This window comes from Vulpes vulpes, chromosome 6 (assembly GCF_048418805.1).
Source record: "Vulpes vulpes isolate BD-2025 chromosome 6, VulVul3, whole genome shotgun sequence".
Classification (NCBI taxonomy): domain Eukaryota; kingdom Metazoa; phylum Chordata; class Mammalia; order Carnivora; family Canidae; genus Vulpes; species Vulpes vulpes.
The window spans coordinates 128,294,436-128,311,324 of NC_132785.1; the positions used below are offsets into that span (position 1 = coordinate 128,294,436).

General features: G+C 41.7%; 1 protein-coding gene across 6 annotated transcripts in view; it reads right to left on the reverse strand.

The window, feature by feature from the left end:
• Window positions 1-16,889, reverse strand: part of MOK (MOK protein kinase) — a 58,954-nt gene that overhangs the window by 28,938 nt on the left and 13,127 nt on the right. For 5 of the 6 annotated variants that reach the window (XM_072762373.1, XM_026012623.2, XM_072762370.1 and 2 more), the window contains exon 2: window positions 6,326-6,440. Coding sequence is in view for 4 of the 6 variants with exons in the window: in XM_026012623.2 (XP_025868408.2) it covers window positions 6,326-6,440 (115 nt within the window). In the remaining 2 variants the exon portion in view is untranslated. Of the gene's footprint in view, window positions 1-1,330; window positions 1,701-6,325; window positions 6,441-16,889 lie in introns of those variants that run through there. The other variant, XM_072762372.1, reaches the window with a different exon arrangement.

Here is a 16,889-nt window from a genome sequence, read left to right on the forward strand (position 1 = left end):
ATCAAAATCGCAGGCGTGCTGATTCTGGCTGCTGGGCACCTGGGGTTCATTATACTGTTCTGTTTACTTTGTATACGTTGGAATTTTCTATTATTATATTCTTTGTAAGTAAAAGAGCTTTTAAAGTGACTCACGAATTTCTTCCCTTTGTTTTTATTTAAAACCTTACAAAGCAGACTTTATTTTTGTAAAAATAATTTGAGGACCATGTAGTCATGTGACTTGAGAAAAACCACGTGCCAAGTCAAGACCAGACGGGGCTACATGGCATTCTGCAGCAGTGAGGAGCTCTGGAAAGAACAAGGCTCTGGACCTACAACAGACTCGGGTCCCACGCTGGGCTTTACTGCTTGCCAGCTGGGTGATACCGGACAGGTGAGGGGACTGGGCTCTCCAGTCAGGCTTCCCTAACCTGAAAGAAAGCCACGATAGCATCTTTCTTCTAGGGCTGCAGTGAGGATTAAATGCTCTATGTACGTAATTCACCCGGCGCTGGGCGTGGCGCCAGACCATTGGTGAACAACTGCTGTCATCTTTATCACGATTTCTGCTATCGCCCCGCTTCAATTTTCTCAAGTCTTCAAACCCCACTCACCTGCACTGTTATATGGCAGGCTGTGACTGTGGATCAGAGCACAAGCACTGTGCTGAATGCCTACCTGCCCTCAGTCAACCCTCACAAGGGCTGATCACAAGGCTGACCACAGGACACTATGAGGGAGATGCTGGGTAGATACCCCACATGGTATATACAGAACAGCTGAGACACAGAGAGATGGAGGAACCGACCAAGGTCACATAACTTCAGAGCCTGAGCTAGTCCCTCTGCCACTAGGAGTGGCCCACGTGTGTTATTCTTATTGCTTCAGGACACAGAGAGATCCTATAAATATCAAGACCACAGATTTTTTTTTTAAAGAAACTCATTCTGTCTCTTCATAGAATTTCTATAGGAAGAGTATGGAATACAATCATAGCAAAAAAGAAAGGGGGCCCTCTAGTTAACCATTGCACTTGCGGGGAGTACAGGTGGAAACCATGCTGAAGATTTACCAAAACAGGTATCAAAAGGGCTGGGTCTGCTGGTTCCAGCAAGTAACTCCCTTATCCCCAAACTGAGCCTTCGAGCCACTCTGGAGAACAACCCTTGGAAGCTGAGAGTACCCTTCCCAACAACAATCCTGATGAACTCGCTCATCCGACCTCACCCGGACTTCACATGAGCAACTATTATTGCAGGTGCTGTCCAGTTCTATTTCAGTAAAAGGGGGAGGCAAGGAATGGAAGTAAAACCTGAAGGAGGTGGGAGTCACAAGCTCCAAATACCAACCTCGTTCTGCCGTGTGACTCAGTGTGATTTTCCTGTTACTGCTTCTCGTTTCTCATGCCACCCACACAACTGTGCAAGGTGACTCTGAGGATTTACTTAGACGAGGATAAATCAGCAAAAATTGATTTCCAAAGAACGGAAAATTATTCTTCAAGCGAATAAGATTTAACGATGATAGATACTCCAAGAGCTAGAAATATTATTTTCATGGTTAAAAAAAAGAAAGAGAACATTAAATTTGTGGATCAAGTATCAGTGACACTGGAGCATCCAACAAATTTGCAATCTGCTTCCTAAAAATGACCCTCAAGGCAGCTGTCTTTCTTCTAGAACTTTCTTCTAGAAACAATAAAGTCCAATTTTTCCAGCACCATTTATTGGAGAGACTGTCTTTTTTCCAGTGGATAGTCTTTCCTCCTTTGTCAAATATTAGTTGACCATAAAGCTGAGGGTCCACTTCTGGATTCTTTATTCTATTCCATTGATCTATGTGCCTGTTTTTGCGCCAATACCACTGTCTTGATGATCACAGCTTTGTAGTACAACCTGAAATCTGGCATTGTGATGCCCCCAGCTATGGTTTTCTTTTTTTAATATTCCCTTGGCTATTCAGGGTCTTTTCTGATTCCACACAAATCTTAAGATGATTTGTTCCAACTCTCTGAAGTAAATCCATGGTATTTTGATAAGGATTGCATTAAATGTGTAAATTGCCCTGGGTAGCATTGACATTTTCACAATATTAATTCTTCCAATCCATGAGCATGGAATATTTTTCCATCTCTTTGTGTCTTCCTCAATTTCTTTCAGAAGTTTTCTGTAGTTTTTAGGGTATAGGTCCCTTACCTCTTTGGTTAGGTTTATTCCTAGGTCTCTTATGCTTTTGGGTGCGATGGTGAATAGGATTGACTCCTTAATTTCTCTTTCTTCAGTCTCATTGTTAGTGTATAGAAATGCCACTGACTTCTGGGCATTGATTTTGTATTCTGCCACACTGCTGAATTGCTGTATGAGATCTAGCAATCTTGGGGTGAAGTCTTTTGGGTTTTCTATGTACAGTATAATGTCATCTGCAAAGAGGGAGAGTTTGACTTCTTCTTTGCCAATTTGAATGCCTTTTATTTCTTTTTGTTGCCTGATTGCTGAGGCTAGGACTTCTAGTACAATGCTGAATAGCAGTGGTGAGAATGGACATCCCTGTCTTGTTCCTGATCTTAGGGGAAAGGCTCCCAGTGTTTCCCCATTGAGAATATTTGTTGTGGGCTTTTCGTAGATGGCTTTTAAGATGCTGAGGAATGTTCCCTCTACCCCTACACTCTGAAGAGTTTTGATCAGGAATAGATGCTGTATTTTGTCAAATGCTTTCTCTGCATCTATTGAGAGGATCATATGGTTCTTGTTCTTTCTCTTGCTGATATGATCAATCACATTGATTGCTTTACGAGTGGACATCCACATGCAGAAGAATGAAACTAGACCATTCTCTTACACCATACACAAAGATAAACTCAAAATGGATGAAAGATCTAAATGTGAGACAAGATTCCATCAAAATCCTAGAGGAGAACACAGGCACAGCAACTTCTGAACTTGGCCACAGCAACTTCTTGCAAGATACATCCATGAAGGCAAGAAAAACAAAAGCAAAAATGAATTGTTGGGACTTCATCAAGAAGCTTCTGCACAGCAAAAAAAAACAGTCAACAAAACTAAAAGACAACCTACAGAATGGGAGAAGATATTTGCAAATGACCTATCAGATAAAGGGCTAGTATCCAAGATCTATAAAGAGCTAGTTAAACTCAACACCCAAGAAGCAAATAATCCAATCATGAAATGGGCAAAAGACATGAACAGAAATCTCACAGAGGAAGACATAGACATGGCCAACAAGCACATGAGAAAATGCTCTGCATCACTGGCCATTGGGGAAATACAAATCAAAACCACAATGAGATCCCACCTCACACCAGTGAGAATGGGGAAAATTAACAAGACAGGAAACAACAAATGTTGGAGAGGATGTGGAGAAAGGGGAACCCTCTTGCACTGTTGGTGGGAATGTGACCTGGTGCAGCCGCTCTGGAAAACTGTGTGGAGGTTCCTCAAAGAGTTAAAAATAGATCTGCCCTACGACCCAGCAATTGCACTGCTGGGGATTTACCCCAAAGATATAGATGCAGTGAAATCCCGAGACACCTGCACCCCAATGTTCATAGCAGCAATGTCCACAATAGCCAAACTGTGGAGGAGCCTCGGTGTCCATCGAAAGATGAATGGATAAAGAAGATGTGGTCTATGTATCCAATGGAATATTCCTCAGCCATTAGAAACGACAAATACCCACCATTTGCTTCGACGTGGATGGAACCGGAGGGTATTATGCTGAGTGAAGTAAGTCAATCAGAGAAGGACAAACATTATATGGTCTCATTCATTTGGGGAATATAAAAAATAGTGAAAGGGAATAAAGGGGAAAGAAGATGAGTGGGAAATATCAGAGAGGGAGACAGAACATGAGAGACTCCTAACTCTGGGAAACGAACAAGGGGTGGTGGAAAGGGAGGTGGGTGGGGGGTGGGGTGACTGGGTGATGGGCACTGAGGGGGGCACTTGATGGGATGGGCACTGGGTGTTATCCTATATGTTGGCAAACTGAACTCCAATAAAAAGAAATTTTTTTAAAAATGTAAGAAAAAAAGAAACAATATAGTCATTTCTTCCTGTAAGTTAGAAATAACAGCAATACCTTTACCAATTGATACTGTGGGGTGCAGATTTAACAAGAGAGGACCATATGTTTAAATAACATATATTTACTTCTCAAAGATGGATGACAACTACAGAGAAGAAAATAATGAAACATTAGTATCTTTGATATCTTTGAAATATCAGGAGGAAGCTTAGCAGCAACAGGAGTAATTCCATATTGTCAGTGGTTACTTTTATTTATTTTGATTTTTTTTTACTTTGAAATCATTTTAGACTAACACAAGAGTTACCAGATAGAAAGTCCCCATAACCCAGCTTCCCCTAGTGTTAACATCTTACGCAACATTTATCAAAACTGAGAAAGTAATGTTCGCACAGTTCTATTAACTAGACATTTTATTTAGATTTCCCCAGCTTTTCCGTGAATGTCATTTTCTCTTCCAGGACCCAGGACACATCATTATAATTAAGTCATCATGTTCCCATACTCACCTCCAGTCTGTGACGGTTCCTGTCTTTTGTTTTTTGCTACCTTGACAATTTTAAGGGGTACCAGGCAGGCATTCCATAGAATGCCCCTTAATTTGGTCTGATGTATTCTCATAATTAAACAGAGATTACGGACCTTCGGGAAAGAACACCATCTTTGATGGACACCTTTCTGTACCGTATTACAGATATCTCTATCTTCCTGAAGGCACACCCATGACCAAGTGTGATTTCTCCTGACGGCCAGCTCAACAGAACAAGTGTAACTGCATGTTCCTCTGACATACAAATAATCCCAGAAATGCCTCAAGTCTGCAGGCTCTGTCCAGTCCACTTTTTATATCTATCTCTAAACAAAATAACAACCAGCAATCATTGCTATAAGCACATCCACCCCTGAGCCTGACAGTGGAACCTGATGGGGATTCCAATCCTCTCCTGATGTGTAAATGCATCACATCCTGCCATTCAAAGTCCTTTCTCTGTTACTCCGGGGGTGCGGTGCTTCTCTCAAACGTAGCTGTTTCAGGAAGCCTGCTCTTTAGGTATGGGATAGTTGGTACACTGTGCATCAAATTCTCCACCCCAAGTAGTTTAAAGATAAAGGTGGAGTAGGAAGAAAGATAAACCCAGAGATGCAGCATACACAGAGGAAGAATGGAGGAACAGAGGAAAAGCTGAAGACCCAGACACTTCAGAGTCCTGGCAGCAGTAGGTAAAGAACCGTATGCTCTGGGCAGGGAAGGGGGAGGATTCTGGGTCGGTGAAATCTGGATTCAAATATGGTTCTGCCCACCTAGTGACTTACAGTGACAACTTGTCAAGCTACTTCAGATCTCTGAGCACCTCTCTTCGTGTGCAAACCAGAGATGGTTACAATTACCCCGTGGGGAGGTCACAAAGGTGACATTACTATTCTCAATACTCTCTAACTGTCCTGTGCTCCTTTCTGATCTGAGAAACAATCTTTTGTACTAGGAGTCTAAAATCAAGGTTTATATCCTGAAGCACTTCAGAAGACTACGTGTGGATGTTAGGGAATGTCTACTTTTTTTACAACTTGCTTTTACTATTTAGAGACCTCAATCCCTTTGATATTAAACAAAGGCTGAGCTTCAAGCCTCTCTACTGAAGTTTCCCAGCTGCTGTGAGGCAGCCGCTGCTTCATTATTCTGACAGAGCTGCCTAATCACATCTGCTGTCCGGCTCATTAGTGCCCTATGTTAGGAAGCTGCAAGTGTGAGGGATTTAAGAGACTGCTCTGAGGGCCAAAGCCACAGCAGTCCTCCAAGGGATGAACCTAGAATAAGAGAGCTTCCCTCTCCACAAGTGGCAACTGATTCCTTTCAGGGAATAATTTTTCCAACTCTATCTGGAAATTGTTTTCCAATATATTAATTGATTCACAAATAATTAAATCATAGGTACCTCTAATACATGGAGACTAAGGTTTCCAATTTATATTTCAACTATTAAGATTCCATTATAAGAGTCCAACATACAACTTTCAGGAATATATAGATTATTTAAAGTGAGGCATACTTTTACAATTTAAATGTTTTGTGACCATTAATTACTGATATTACAGTAAGCCTGGACATGAATAAAATCATAAACAGAAGAGTTATCATAAACATGAATAGTATCATAAACATGAAATTAGCTCATAACTATCAAAAACATAAGTTAGTCCATAATAGGTGTTATTACATGAATAACTTTTCACACTAAGTGGCCCTTCCTGCTCTAAACCTGTAGCTGCATTTAGTTGTGAGTACATATCTGCCCACCTACCTTTCAAAGTGCTGCTTCATCTGTTTGCATGCATAGTAGCTTCCGTCTCTCAGGCTCTGCATCTTCATAACTTCAGAAAACGTTCCCTCTCCTATTTTGCCAATGGCTTTATAGTCTACGAATAAAAACAATTACACAGATGAAATTTATATGCATATACTTTGTACTCACTTCCAGAAGCAAGCTTTTTTACCCATTTATACAATAGCCCAATGCCAACATACAGAGGACTATTACTCTGGTTTCTAGGATTCAGGGCTCCCTTCAACTCACAGGAAGCTGCAAGCACAGGAGAACTGGAGAAGATGGTCAAGAAGAGCAAACTTCCAAGTTACAAATAAAAAAGCACAGGGATGGAACATGCCACAAGATGACGGACCACAGCTAATACTGCTGTATGACATACAGGAAAGCTGTTAAGAGAACAGTCCTAAGGGACCCTGTCACAAGCAGAAAATTTTGTTTCCTTTTTTCTTTTTATCAAATCTACAGGGGAAGATGGATGTTAGCTGAACCTATAGTGGTAATCATTTCACAATATGTAAACCAAGCCATCATGCTGTACTCCTTAAACTTACACAGTGATGTGTGCCAATTATTTCTCAATACAACCGGAAAAAAAAAAAAAAGTAAACAAGATTTTCTTACATTGGGGAAAAAAAACCCAGCTAGGTTGTGTGTTGGCAATGAGCAGCACCATTTCCTCCTAGTCTGTCTGTGCTCCTCCTCGTACAGCAGGGAACCTCTCAGCCTGAATGCCGCCAGCGGTCAGAGGCTCAGCTACCCTATAAGGGCTGGAAAACAGGCAACCAGAGCAGTGGAGGCCAACTGGAGCTCTCTAGCAGGAGCACCTGAGCAAGGGCTTTGGCTATGGTGATCTTGCACCAGCAGCCTCAGGGCATTCTACTGAACATCAGCCCCTGGGGTCCTACGGAGGCCCAGGTGATCTGTGGCAAGTTCCTCTCATTCCTGCATTTCCTGATATTCTGAAAGCTGATAGTAGCTTTCCTGGTTTTAAAACTGCCACCACCACCATCAGTCAGTCCAGTGCAGATAATGGTTTCACAGTCTCTCATTCACTATGTTAAATCTCATCCTGTTTGAAATACCTAGAGCAGTTTCTGTTTTCCTGACCAAACCCTGACAGATGCAGGCATGAATATCTTGAGGTGAGGTGCTGAGAACAAAAAATCTCAACAATCTAAAAAATGCAGTCAGGTGGTAGACAGCAAGTTGGGGCACTGGAGAGCCTGGTGTACCACGGCAAAGTCCCAAGTGCTGCCTGCAGTAACTGCTGCCTTCAAAGAGCGATGTCTCCAGGGCCTGCCAGCCTCTGGAAGGCGGTGGAAAGGGACAGGGTGGTGGAGTGTGTGGAACACTGATTGCCCAAGCAAAAGATTTCATACAACAACAAACTCAGGGAAGAAATGCTACTTAAAAAAAAAAAAAAAGAAAGAAAGAAAGAAATGCTACTTTTCAAGCAGAAATGGAAGGAGTGAGAAAAACCCAGAAAGGGGGCACCTGGGTGGCTCAGCGGTTAAGCACCTGCCTTCAGCTCAGGTCGTGATCCCAAGGTCCTGGAATCGAGTCCCACATCAGGCTCCCCACAGAGAGCCTGCTTCTTCCTCTGCCTATGTCTCTGCCTCTCTTTCTGTGTATGTCTCATGAATAAATAAATAAAATCTTTAAAAAAAGAAAAACGCAGAAAGGAAAGTCTTACTGGGTTGAAAAAGCTTCGGTAGTCCAAATAATAGGAGCGTAAGTCTGGAAAATAATGTTGACAGGAGCAGTCTGAGAGACCTCACAGTCGTACAAATGGTTCAGGATGGCACCAAGATCACAGAGAGACAGCTCATCCCCATCCTAGCCAGGTATTGGCTTCACAGAGCTTTGAGGGAGGTTCTACAGATTGGGACGAGACACAGAAAGCAAGGCCTAAACGAATAGGGTAGGCTTTTGAACTATGTCTAGGAAAGAACCTTGAGTGTGGAGCTAACCAGAAATGAACAGATCAGAAACCTATTAAACAGACTCAGTCCATAAAAAGCCCATTACCTCTGGGCCCCAACCCTACACAGGCAGAGGGCACAGCACAACTCCAAAGGAGACCATCCTCTTCAACATCTCGCTCAGACAAGATACTTTTATAATGTCTGTGTGACTTCTGATTGGAACAAACCAACAATAAAAGACACAATTTTTTGAGAAGTGACAATGTTTTTAAGAAATGTAGGGGATCCCTGGGTGGCTCAGCAGTTTAGCACCTGGCTTCAGCCTGGGGGGTGGTCCTGGAGACCTGGGATCGAGTCCCACGTCGGGCTCCCTGCATGGAGCCTGCTTCTCCCTCTGCCTGTGTCTCTGCCTCTCTCTCTCTCTGTGTGTCTCTCATGAATAAATAAAACCTTTAAAAAAATTTTTTTAATTAAAAAAAAAGAAACATAAATGTTATTAAACTCAACACCAAAAGAACAAATAATCCAGTCAAGAAGTGAGCAGAAGACATGAACAAACTTTTCTGCAAAGAAGACATACAAATGGCCAACAGACATATGACAAAAAGCTCCACATCACTTGGCATCAGGGAAATACACATCAAAACCACAGGGAGATACCACCTCATACCAGTCAGGGTGGCTAAAATTAGCAAGTCAGGAAAACAACAGATGTTGGCAAGGATGTGGAGAAAGAAGAACCCTCTAATAATGGTGGGAAAGCAACCTGGTGCAGCCACTCTGGAAAACAGTGTGGGTCCTCCAGAAGTTAAAATTAGAGCTACCCTATGACCCAGCAATTGCACTATGGGTATTTCCCCAAAGATACAGATGCAGTAATCCAAAGGGGCACCTGCACCCCAATGTTTATATAGCAGCAATGTCCACAACAGCCAAACTATGGAAAGAGCCCAGATGTCCATGCACAGATGGATGGATGAAGAAGATGTGGTATAGGGACGCCTGGGTAGCTCAGTGGTTGAACATCTGCCTTTGGCTCAGGCTGTGATCCCAGAGTACCAATATCAAGTCCCGCATTGGGCTCCCTGCATGGAGCCTGCTTCTCCCTCTGCCTGTGTCTCTGTCTCTCTCTGTGTCTCTCCTGAATAAATTTTTTAAAAAAAGAACATGTGGTATATATACAATGGAATATTACTCAGCCACCAAAAAAAAAAAGAAAGAAATCTTGTCATTTGCAATGTCATGGATAGAACTAGATAGAGGATATGATACTGAGTGAAATAAGTCAATCAGAGAAAGACAATTATCATATCAAATATTCCATATTATCATTTCATTCCCACATGGAATCTCAGAAACAAAACAGGATCATAAAGGGAGGGAAAAATAAAACAAGATGTAATCAGGAGGGAGACAAACCGTAAGACACTTTTAGTCACAGGAAACAGACTGAGGATTGCTGGAGGGGAGGGGAATGGGCATAAATGAGGGCACACAATAAAATGAGCTCAGGGTTTTATATACAACTGACGAATCACTGAACTCCACCTCTGAAACTAATAAAACACTATACGTTAATTAATTGAAGTTTTAAAAGGGGAAATGTATAAAAATGAAAAAAGTCCTTATCTGTTAGCAAGAAATATTGAAGGATTGCCAGGTTATGATATGATGTGTAGGGATTTGCTTTAAAATACTCTTATACATTCTCATTTGCCACTGCTGAATGTGTACACTGGGATAAGCATTTGGAAGGTAATTTGACAATACCTGGGGGTTTTTGTTTTGTTTTTAAGATTTTACTTATTTATTCATGAGAGATACAGAGAGCAGCAGAGACACAGGCAGAGGGAGGAGAAGCAGGCTTCCATGCAGGAGCCCGATGCGGGACTGGATCCCGGAATTCTGGAGGCAAAGGCTCAACCGCTTAGCCACGCAGGTGTCCCGACAATACTTGTTAAATCTGTAAGACATTCATACCCTCCGACACAGCAATTCTAAATAAAGAATTTATCCTATAAAAAATACTTGCTCAAATAGGTATGATACGAGGATCTTAGTTCAACATTATTTAATAGGGAAAAACTGATGGTTCCCCCCATTGTGGAACTAGACAAATTACATATGGTTATCTACATAATGGAATATATTTAATATATTTTTTAAAATGACACAGATTAGAGGTGCCTGGGTGGCTCAGTAGGTTAAGTGTCTGACTCCTAGTTTCAGTTTGGGTCGTGATCTCAGGGTCATGGGGTCGAGCCCCAGGTCAGGCTCCTTGATGGACATGGAACCTACTTGGGAATTTCTCTTCCTCTGCCCTACCCCTACCCTCTCCCTCTCAAAAAAAAAAAAAAAAAAAGAAAAGAAAAGAAAAAATAATAATGACACAGATTATTTCTTAAAGACAAAACATTTTGTGGCTCTCTCTGATGGGTAAGGTTACAAGTGTCTCATCCTCATCATCTAAGTTAGAGATTTTCCATGAGAATGCTGTTTCATTAAAAAGCAACAATAAACACTACAGACTCCAGGAAAAAAAAAGGGGCAGGGGTAAGAATGGCAAAATGTCATCACTGTTGAAACCAGGTGATGGTACACATGAGGGCTCACCATATTATTTTCCCTACTTCTGGCATGCTTGAAGTTGTCCATAATAAAAAGAATAACAAAGTAAAAGCAGAGGAAGTGGCAGTCGCCGTGGCAGCCACAGCATGCTCAAAGACAGCAGGCAGAAAAAAAGGAAAAACCGAACCGCTGACACGTGGAACCCCCCACACACACCCACACCCACATGCTCACACCTCTGACCAGCTGTGAGAGAAATGAACCCCCAGGATACCTGAGAAGATAAAGGTGATGGAGAAACTACCAGGAAAGTCTCCCAATGGGGAACACCCACGTAGGACTTCACATGAACCATGAAAAATACCTCTCTTGTGGAAACCCCCTGAGATTTGGGGGTTTATGTATCCATTACAGCACCTAGTAAGCATACCTTAATATGCCTGATATGTAAACATCGTGTCACAAAACAATGATAGGCTTTTCAGAATTTGTATTTATAAAAAAAAAAAAAGAATTTGTATTTATAAGATTTTACACACAAAAAATAATCTTTTCGGGATGCCTGGCTGGCTCAGTTGGTAGAGCATATAACTCTTGATCTCCACTCAGGTCTTGATATCAGCGTCATGGGTTCAAGCCCCACTTTGGGCTCCACGCTGGGTATGGAGTCCACTTTAAAAAATTTTTATTTTCAATAAATATTCAGTGACTTTAGCTAAAAAATTCAATCTATACCTAATTTTTCAGAACGAACTTATATTGGTCTCAGATTTTACTTACTTATAAGTTGTCAAATTAGTCTGCTACTGTTTCATGAGTACTAGCAGAAGACATAGACTCTTGGATCAGAGACAAAGACCTTATGACTCATGGTACAGCAAGCATCAGCACATTCACATTCGTCCCCCTGCCCCAAAGTCTCATTGTGGTGACGTGATGGGCCCAGATGACACCTGTACATGCAACGGACTGCTTTACAGGACTGGAACCCAGGGCCAAAGGCCCAGCACTTTTTGAATAAGCAGCACAGAAGCCAGATAAGTCCTGTCATCTGGCACACTCAGCAAGAACTTGTAGGGAAGCTCAGAGCACACAGCAAACTGCTTCCCCCAACAATTCATCACAGTGTTAATACATACACCAATCAATTTTACTGATACAGAGTATTTGGTATGGTATTTTCTTACCTATAAATATTCATATATGTGTAATATTCACTTTAATGCTACTTTGCAATCTTACTCAAAATAACAATCGATTTCAGTGTATATTTTCAAATACTTTAGCTTCAGGCCACACAAAATGAGAAAATCCTATTTGTAATTACATATTTGGAGAAAATGCTTTTCCCCAAGAACAGCATCTAACCATGTTATTACCATTCAAAATACCACATAATACTGCCATACTGTAGTGATTGCCACAGGAGGAAATAAGAACCTGTGCATATGGTGGATGTTCAACAACTCCTGAAAGGAATGACAAGAAATCATTGTTAAAGCTTCTCACAAAAAAAAAAAAAAAAAGATTCTCACAAAAATTTATTTTCCAAAGACGATTTCTAGGGAGGGAGATAAAAAGCACTGAGAGGATGTAGTGAGTTGAGTGGTGGACCCCAAAAAGATATACCCTCGTCCTAACCCCTGGAACCTGTAACTGTCACCTTATTTGGAAGGTTTTTACAGGCATAATTAAGTGAAGGATCTTCAAACAAGAACATCATCCTGGATTATCCAGGTGGGCCCTAAAATCCAATGGCAAGTGTCCTTATAAGAGACACACAGAAAAAAAAAAAAAAAAAAAGAGACACACAGAGCAGAAGGGTGGTTGGCAGGGGCTGGAGGGAGAAATGAGGAATTATGATTCGGTGGGTATGGAGTCACGCAAGGTAAAAACATTCTAGAGATTTCTTGTACAACAACGTGCACACAGTTAGCAATAACATACACTTAAAAGCTTATTAAGAGGGTAGAGCTCATGTCATTATTTTTCCCCACAATAAAAAGAGAGACAGACAGACATATTAGAGGAGGCCATGTGAAGACAGAGGCAGAGTGCTAGAGCTGCTGGAAGGGGAAGGGACGGACCTGCCCCTGCAGCCTCCAGAGGGAGCTCAGTCCTTCTGACACCTTGATTTCAGACTTCTGGCCTCCAGAACTGGGAGAGAATACTATTCTGTTGTATTAAGCCCCCAAACATGTGGCACTTTGTTGCAGCAGCCCCAGGTTACAAACAGAACATAACATTTTCCTACTCTAAGAAAAACATTATTTTTCTTCATTAAAGGAAAAATATTTTCTAAGTATAACAATATAAGCAGTCACTCTGAAAAGACTCATATATTTGACTACATAAAAACATAAAACTCTAGCACCTGAAGAAACACTCTAAAAAATGGCTAAGTAAACTATGAAAATGCCATATGAGGGAATGTTATATAGCACATGACAAGAAATAAGGTAGCTCTGTAGCTTCTGACAAGGAAGAACATTTTAAAATATATTACTAAACAAAAAAGACAAATTAAGGAATAGTATGTCAATTATGTTAACATTTGAAGAAAGAAAGAGAAAGGAAGGAAGAGAAAGAACGAAAGAAAGATAGGCATATACATGGTATCCAACAGAATGGCCCCTCAGCAGCGTCCACGTCCCTGGAGCCTGGAATGTTAGGCTGCATAGCAAGAGGGAACTAAGACTACAAAGGGAATTGTTAAGATTGCTAATGAGCTGACCTTAAAATAAGAAACGATCCTAAACTTACTGGGTGTGTCCATCGTAGCCCCAAGGTCCTTACAAGCAGCAGGAGACAGCAGAGGGGACAGAGTCAGAGAGACTAGAAGAGGTGACACTGCTGATTTTGGAGACGGTGGAAGGGTCTACAAGTTAAGGAATGCGTGTGGCCTCTAGAAGCTGGAAAAAGCCAGAAAACAGGGGTCCCTGGGTGGCTCAGCAGTTTAGCACCTGCCTTTGGCCCAGGGCGCGATCCTGGAGTCCAGGGATCGGATCCCGCATCGGGCTTCTGCATGGAGCCTGCTTCTCCCTCTGCCTCTCTCTCTCATGAATAAATAAATAAAATCTTAAAAAAAAAAAAGAAAAAGAAAAAGCCAGAAAACAGATTCTCCTCTAGAGCCTCCAGACGGCACACAGCCCTGCCAGCACCTTGATTTTAGCCCAGTGCAACTCATTTCAGACTTCTGACCTCCAGAATTCTAAGAGAACAAATTTGTATTGCTTGAAGCCACTGAGTTTCTGACAATTTATTACAGCAGCAATAAAAAACTAAAACACACATACACATGTATGCTCATCTATATACAGAAGGAACTAGAAGAAACATAAAGTACCAACAGTGGTCACCTCAGGGGAGGAAATCTAAATGGCTGGGGATAGGAGCAGAAAGGAGACCCATTTTTCACCATATAACCATCTATGCTTTTTTTAGGTTATACTTTGTATTTGTGTTCTGTTTTTTTTTAAGTGATTAATTAAAAACAATTTAAGGGATAATGGAATATTTTTCTTATGGTTCCTTTAAGGAAAATGGATTATGAAATTAAAAAGCATTTTAATATCATCTTAAAGCAAATGGCAATCTATTAAATAAAAATAATTTATGAGATGATTTAAAATAACAAAACAGGGCAGCCCCAGTGGCTCAGTGGTTTGGTGCCGCCTTCAGTCCGGGTGTGATCCTGGAGTTCCAGGATCGAGTCCCATGTCGGGCTTCCTCCATGGAGCCTGTTTTTCTCTCTGTCTCTCAAGAATAAATAAATAAAATCCTTTTTGAAAAAATAAAATAATAAAAAAATAAAATAAAACATAGGATACCACTTCATACCCACTAGAATGGCTAGAATCAAACAAGTGTTGGTGAGGGACACCTGGGTGGCTCAGTGGTTGAAGGTCTGCCTTTGGCTCAGGGTGTGATCCTGGGGTCCTCGAATCAGTCCTGCAATGGGCTCCCTACAGGGAGCCTGCTTATCCCTCTGCCTGTGTCTCTGCCTCCCTCTCTCAGTGTTTCTCATGAATGGATAAATAAAATCTTTAAAAAAAAAAAAAAGTGTTGGCGGGGATGTGGAGAAGGGAGAACTCTGGCACACTGCTGGTGGAAATGTAAAATGGGGCAGCCACTGTGGAAAACAGTTTAGAAATTCTTCAAGATGTTAAACAGAATTGCTATATGACCCAGCAATTCTACTTCTCAAGAGAAATGAACATTTCTGCCCAAACAAGAACCTGTACACAAATTCTCACAGAAGCATTATTCATAATAGCCAAAGATGGAAGTGACCTACTCAAATGTCCATCACCTAACAAATGGATAAACAAAATATGGTCTATCCACAGAGTGTAGTATTATTCAGCCACAGAAAGGAATGACATCCTGACACAAGCTACATTATGGATGAACCTTGAAAACATGATGATAAGAGAAGTCAGACACGAAAGGCCATTTATATGAAATGATGAGAAGAGGCAAATCCATGCACACAGAGAATAGATTAGTGGCTGCCTGGGTTGGGTAGGTGGGGAGGATGGAGAGTGACTGCTAATGAGTACAGATGCTTTCTGGGAATGATGAAAACGTTTTAACAGATTATCATGACAGTCATTGCACAATGCAGTAAAAAACACCTAAAATCATTGAGTTGCAGACTTTATTTTTTTTTAAGATTCTTTTTTTTATTGTATTTATTTGAGAGAGCACGCGTGTGAGAGCAGGAGGAGGCAGGGACAGAGAGGGATGCAGACTCCCCACTGAGCAGGGAGCCAGATGTGGGGCTCGATCCCAGACCCTGAGATCACGACCCGAGCCGAAGGCAGACACCCAACCGGCTGAGCCACCCAGATGCCCCATTTTTAAAAGATTCTATTTATTTATTCATAAGAGACACACACAGAGAGAGGCAGAGACATAGGCAGAGGGAGAATCAGGTTCCCCACAGGGAGCCCAATGCAGGACTCAATCCCAGGACTCCAGGATCACACCCTGAGCCAAAGGCAGATGCTCAACCGCTGAGCCACCCAGGCATCCCAGAGTTGTAGACTTGAAATGGGTGAACTTTATAGTACGTAAATTATACCTCAGTAAAGATATTAAAACAGATAAGTCTGTGGCCTTAGAAGCCAGAACAGTGGTTCCTCTTGGGAGGTGGTGTTATTGGAACAAACCCAGGGAACTGCCAGGATACTGGTAATGCTGTTTCCAATCTTGGAGCAGGTTACATGGACCTGCTCACTTTATATATATAAGTGGACCCACAGTTCAAACCTGTGTTGTTGAAAGGTCAACTTGGTCCTGGCATTATATCACCCAAGAAAGAAAGAAACAAACAACAACCGCAAAAACAAAGAAAGCTTCGGCAATAGGGTATTATGAATTTAGTATTAAGACTATTCCATTAGTACATAAGGAAATCTGTATATGTAAGCTGGTCTGCAGCAAAGACCATGACAGAAGCCAAGTCTCGAGACTGATCTGCATTACAAGAAAAGTAGGGGCGACTGGGTGGTTCAGTCAGTTAAGCATCTGAATCTTGATTTTTTTTTTTATTTAAAGATTATTTATTTATTTATTCATGAGAGAGACACAGAGAGAGAGAGGCAGAGACACAGGCAGAGGGAGAAGCAGGCTCCATGCAGGGAGCCCGACGTGGGAATCAATCCCAGGATCACGCCCTGGGCTGAAGGTGGCGCTAAACTGCTGAGCCACCTGGGCTGCCCTGAATCTTGATCTTGTCTCAGGTCTTGATCTCGGGGTCATGAGTTTGAGCCCCGTGTTGGGCTCCACACTGGGAGTGGAGCCTAATTAAAAAAAAAAAAAAAAAAGGAAAAGAAAGAAAGAAAAGGATGGGCTATCAGACCAGGAAGGGCCTCCCTGCGTAACATCAGCAGGGAGAACTACCTGTGCTGAGTCTTCAGACTAGCACTTTCCAAATTGGGTTCCACAAAACCTAATGAGTATTCCACAAAAGAGGGTTCCAAGAGCAACTATATTTAGGAGATGCAGGGTAAAATAAGGAGAACCATGTTTAACAGCAA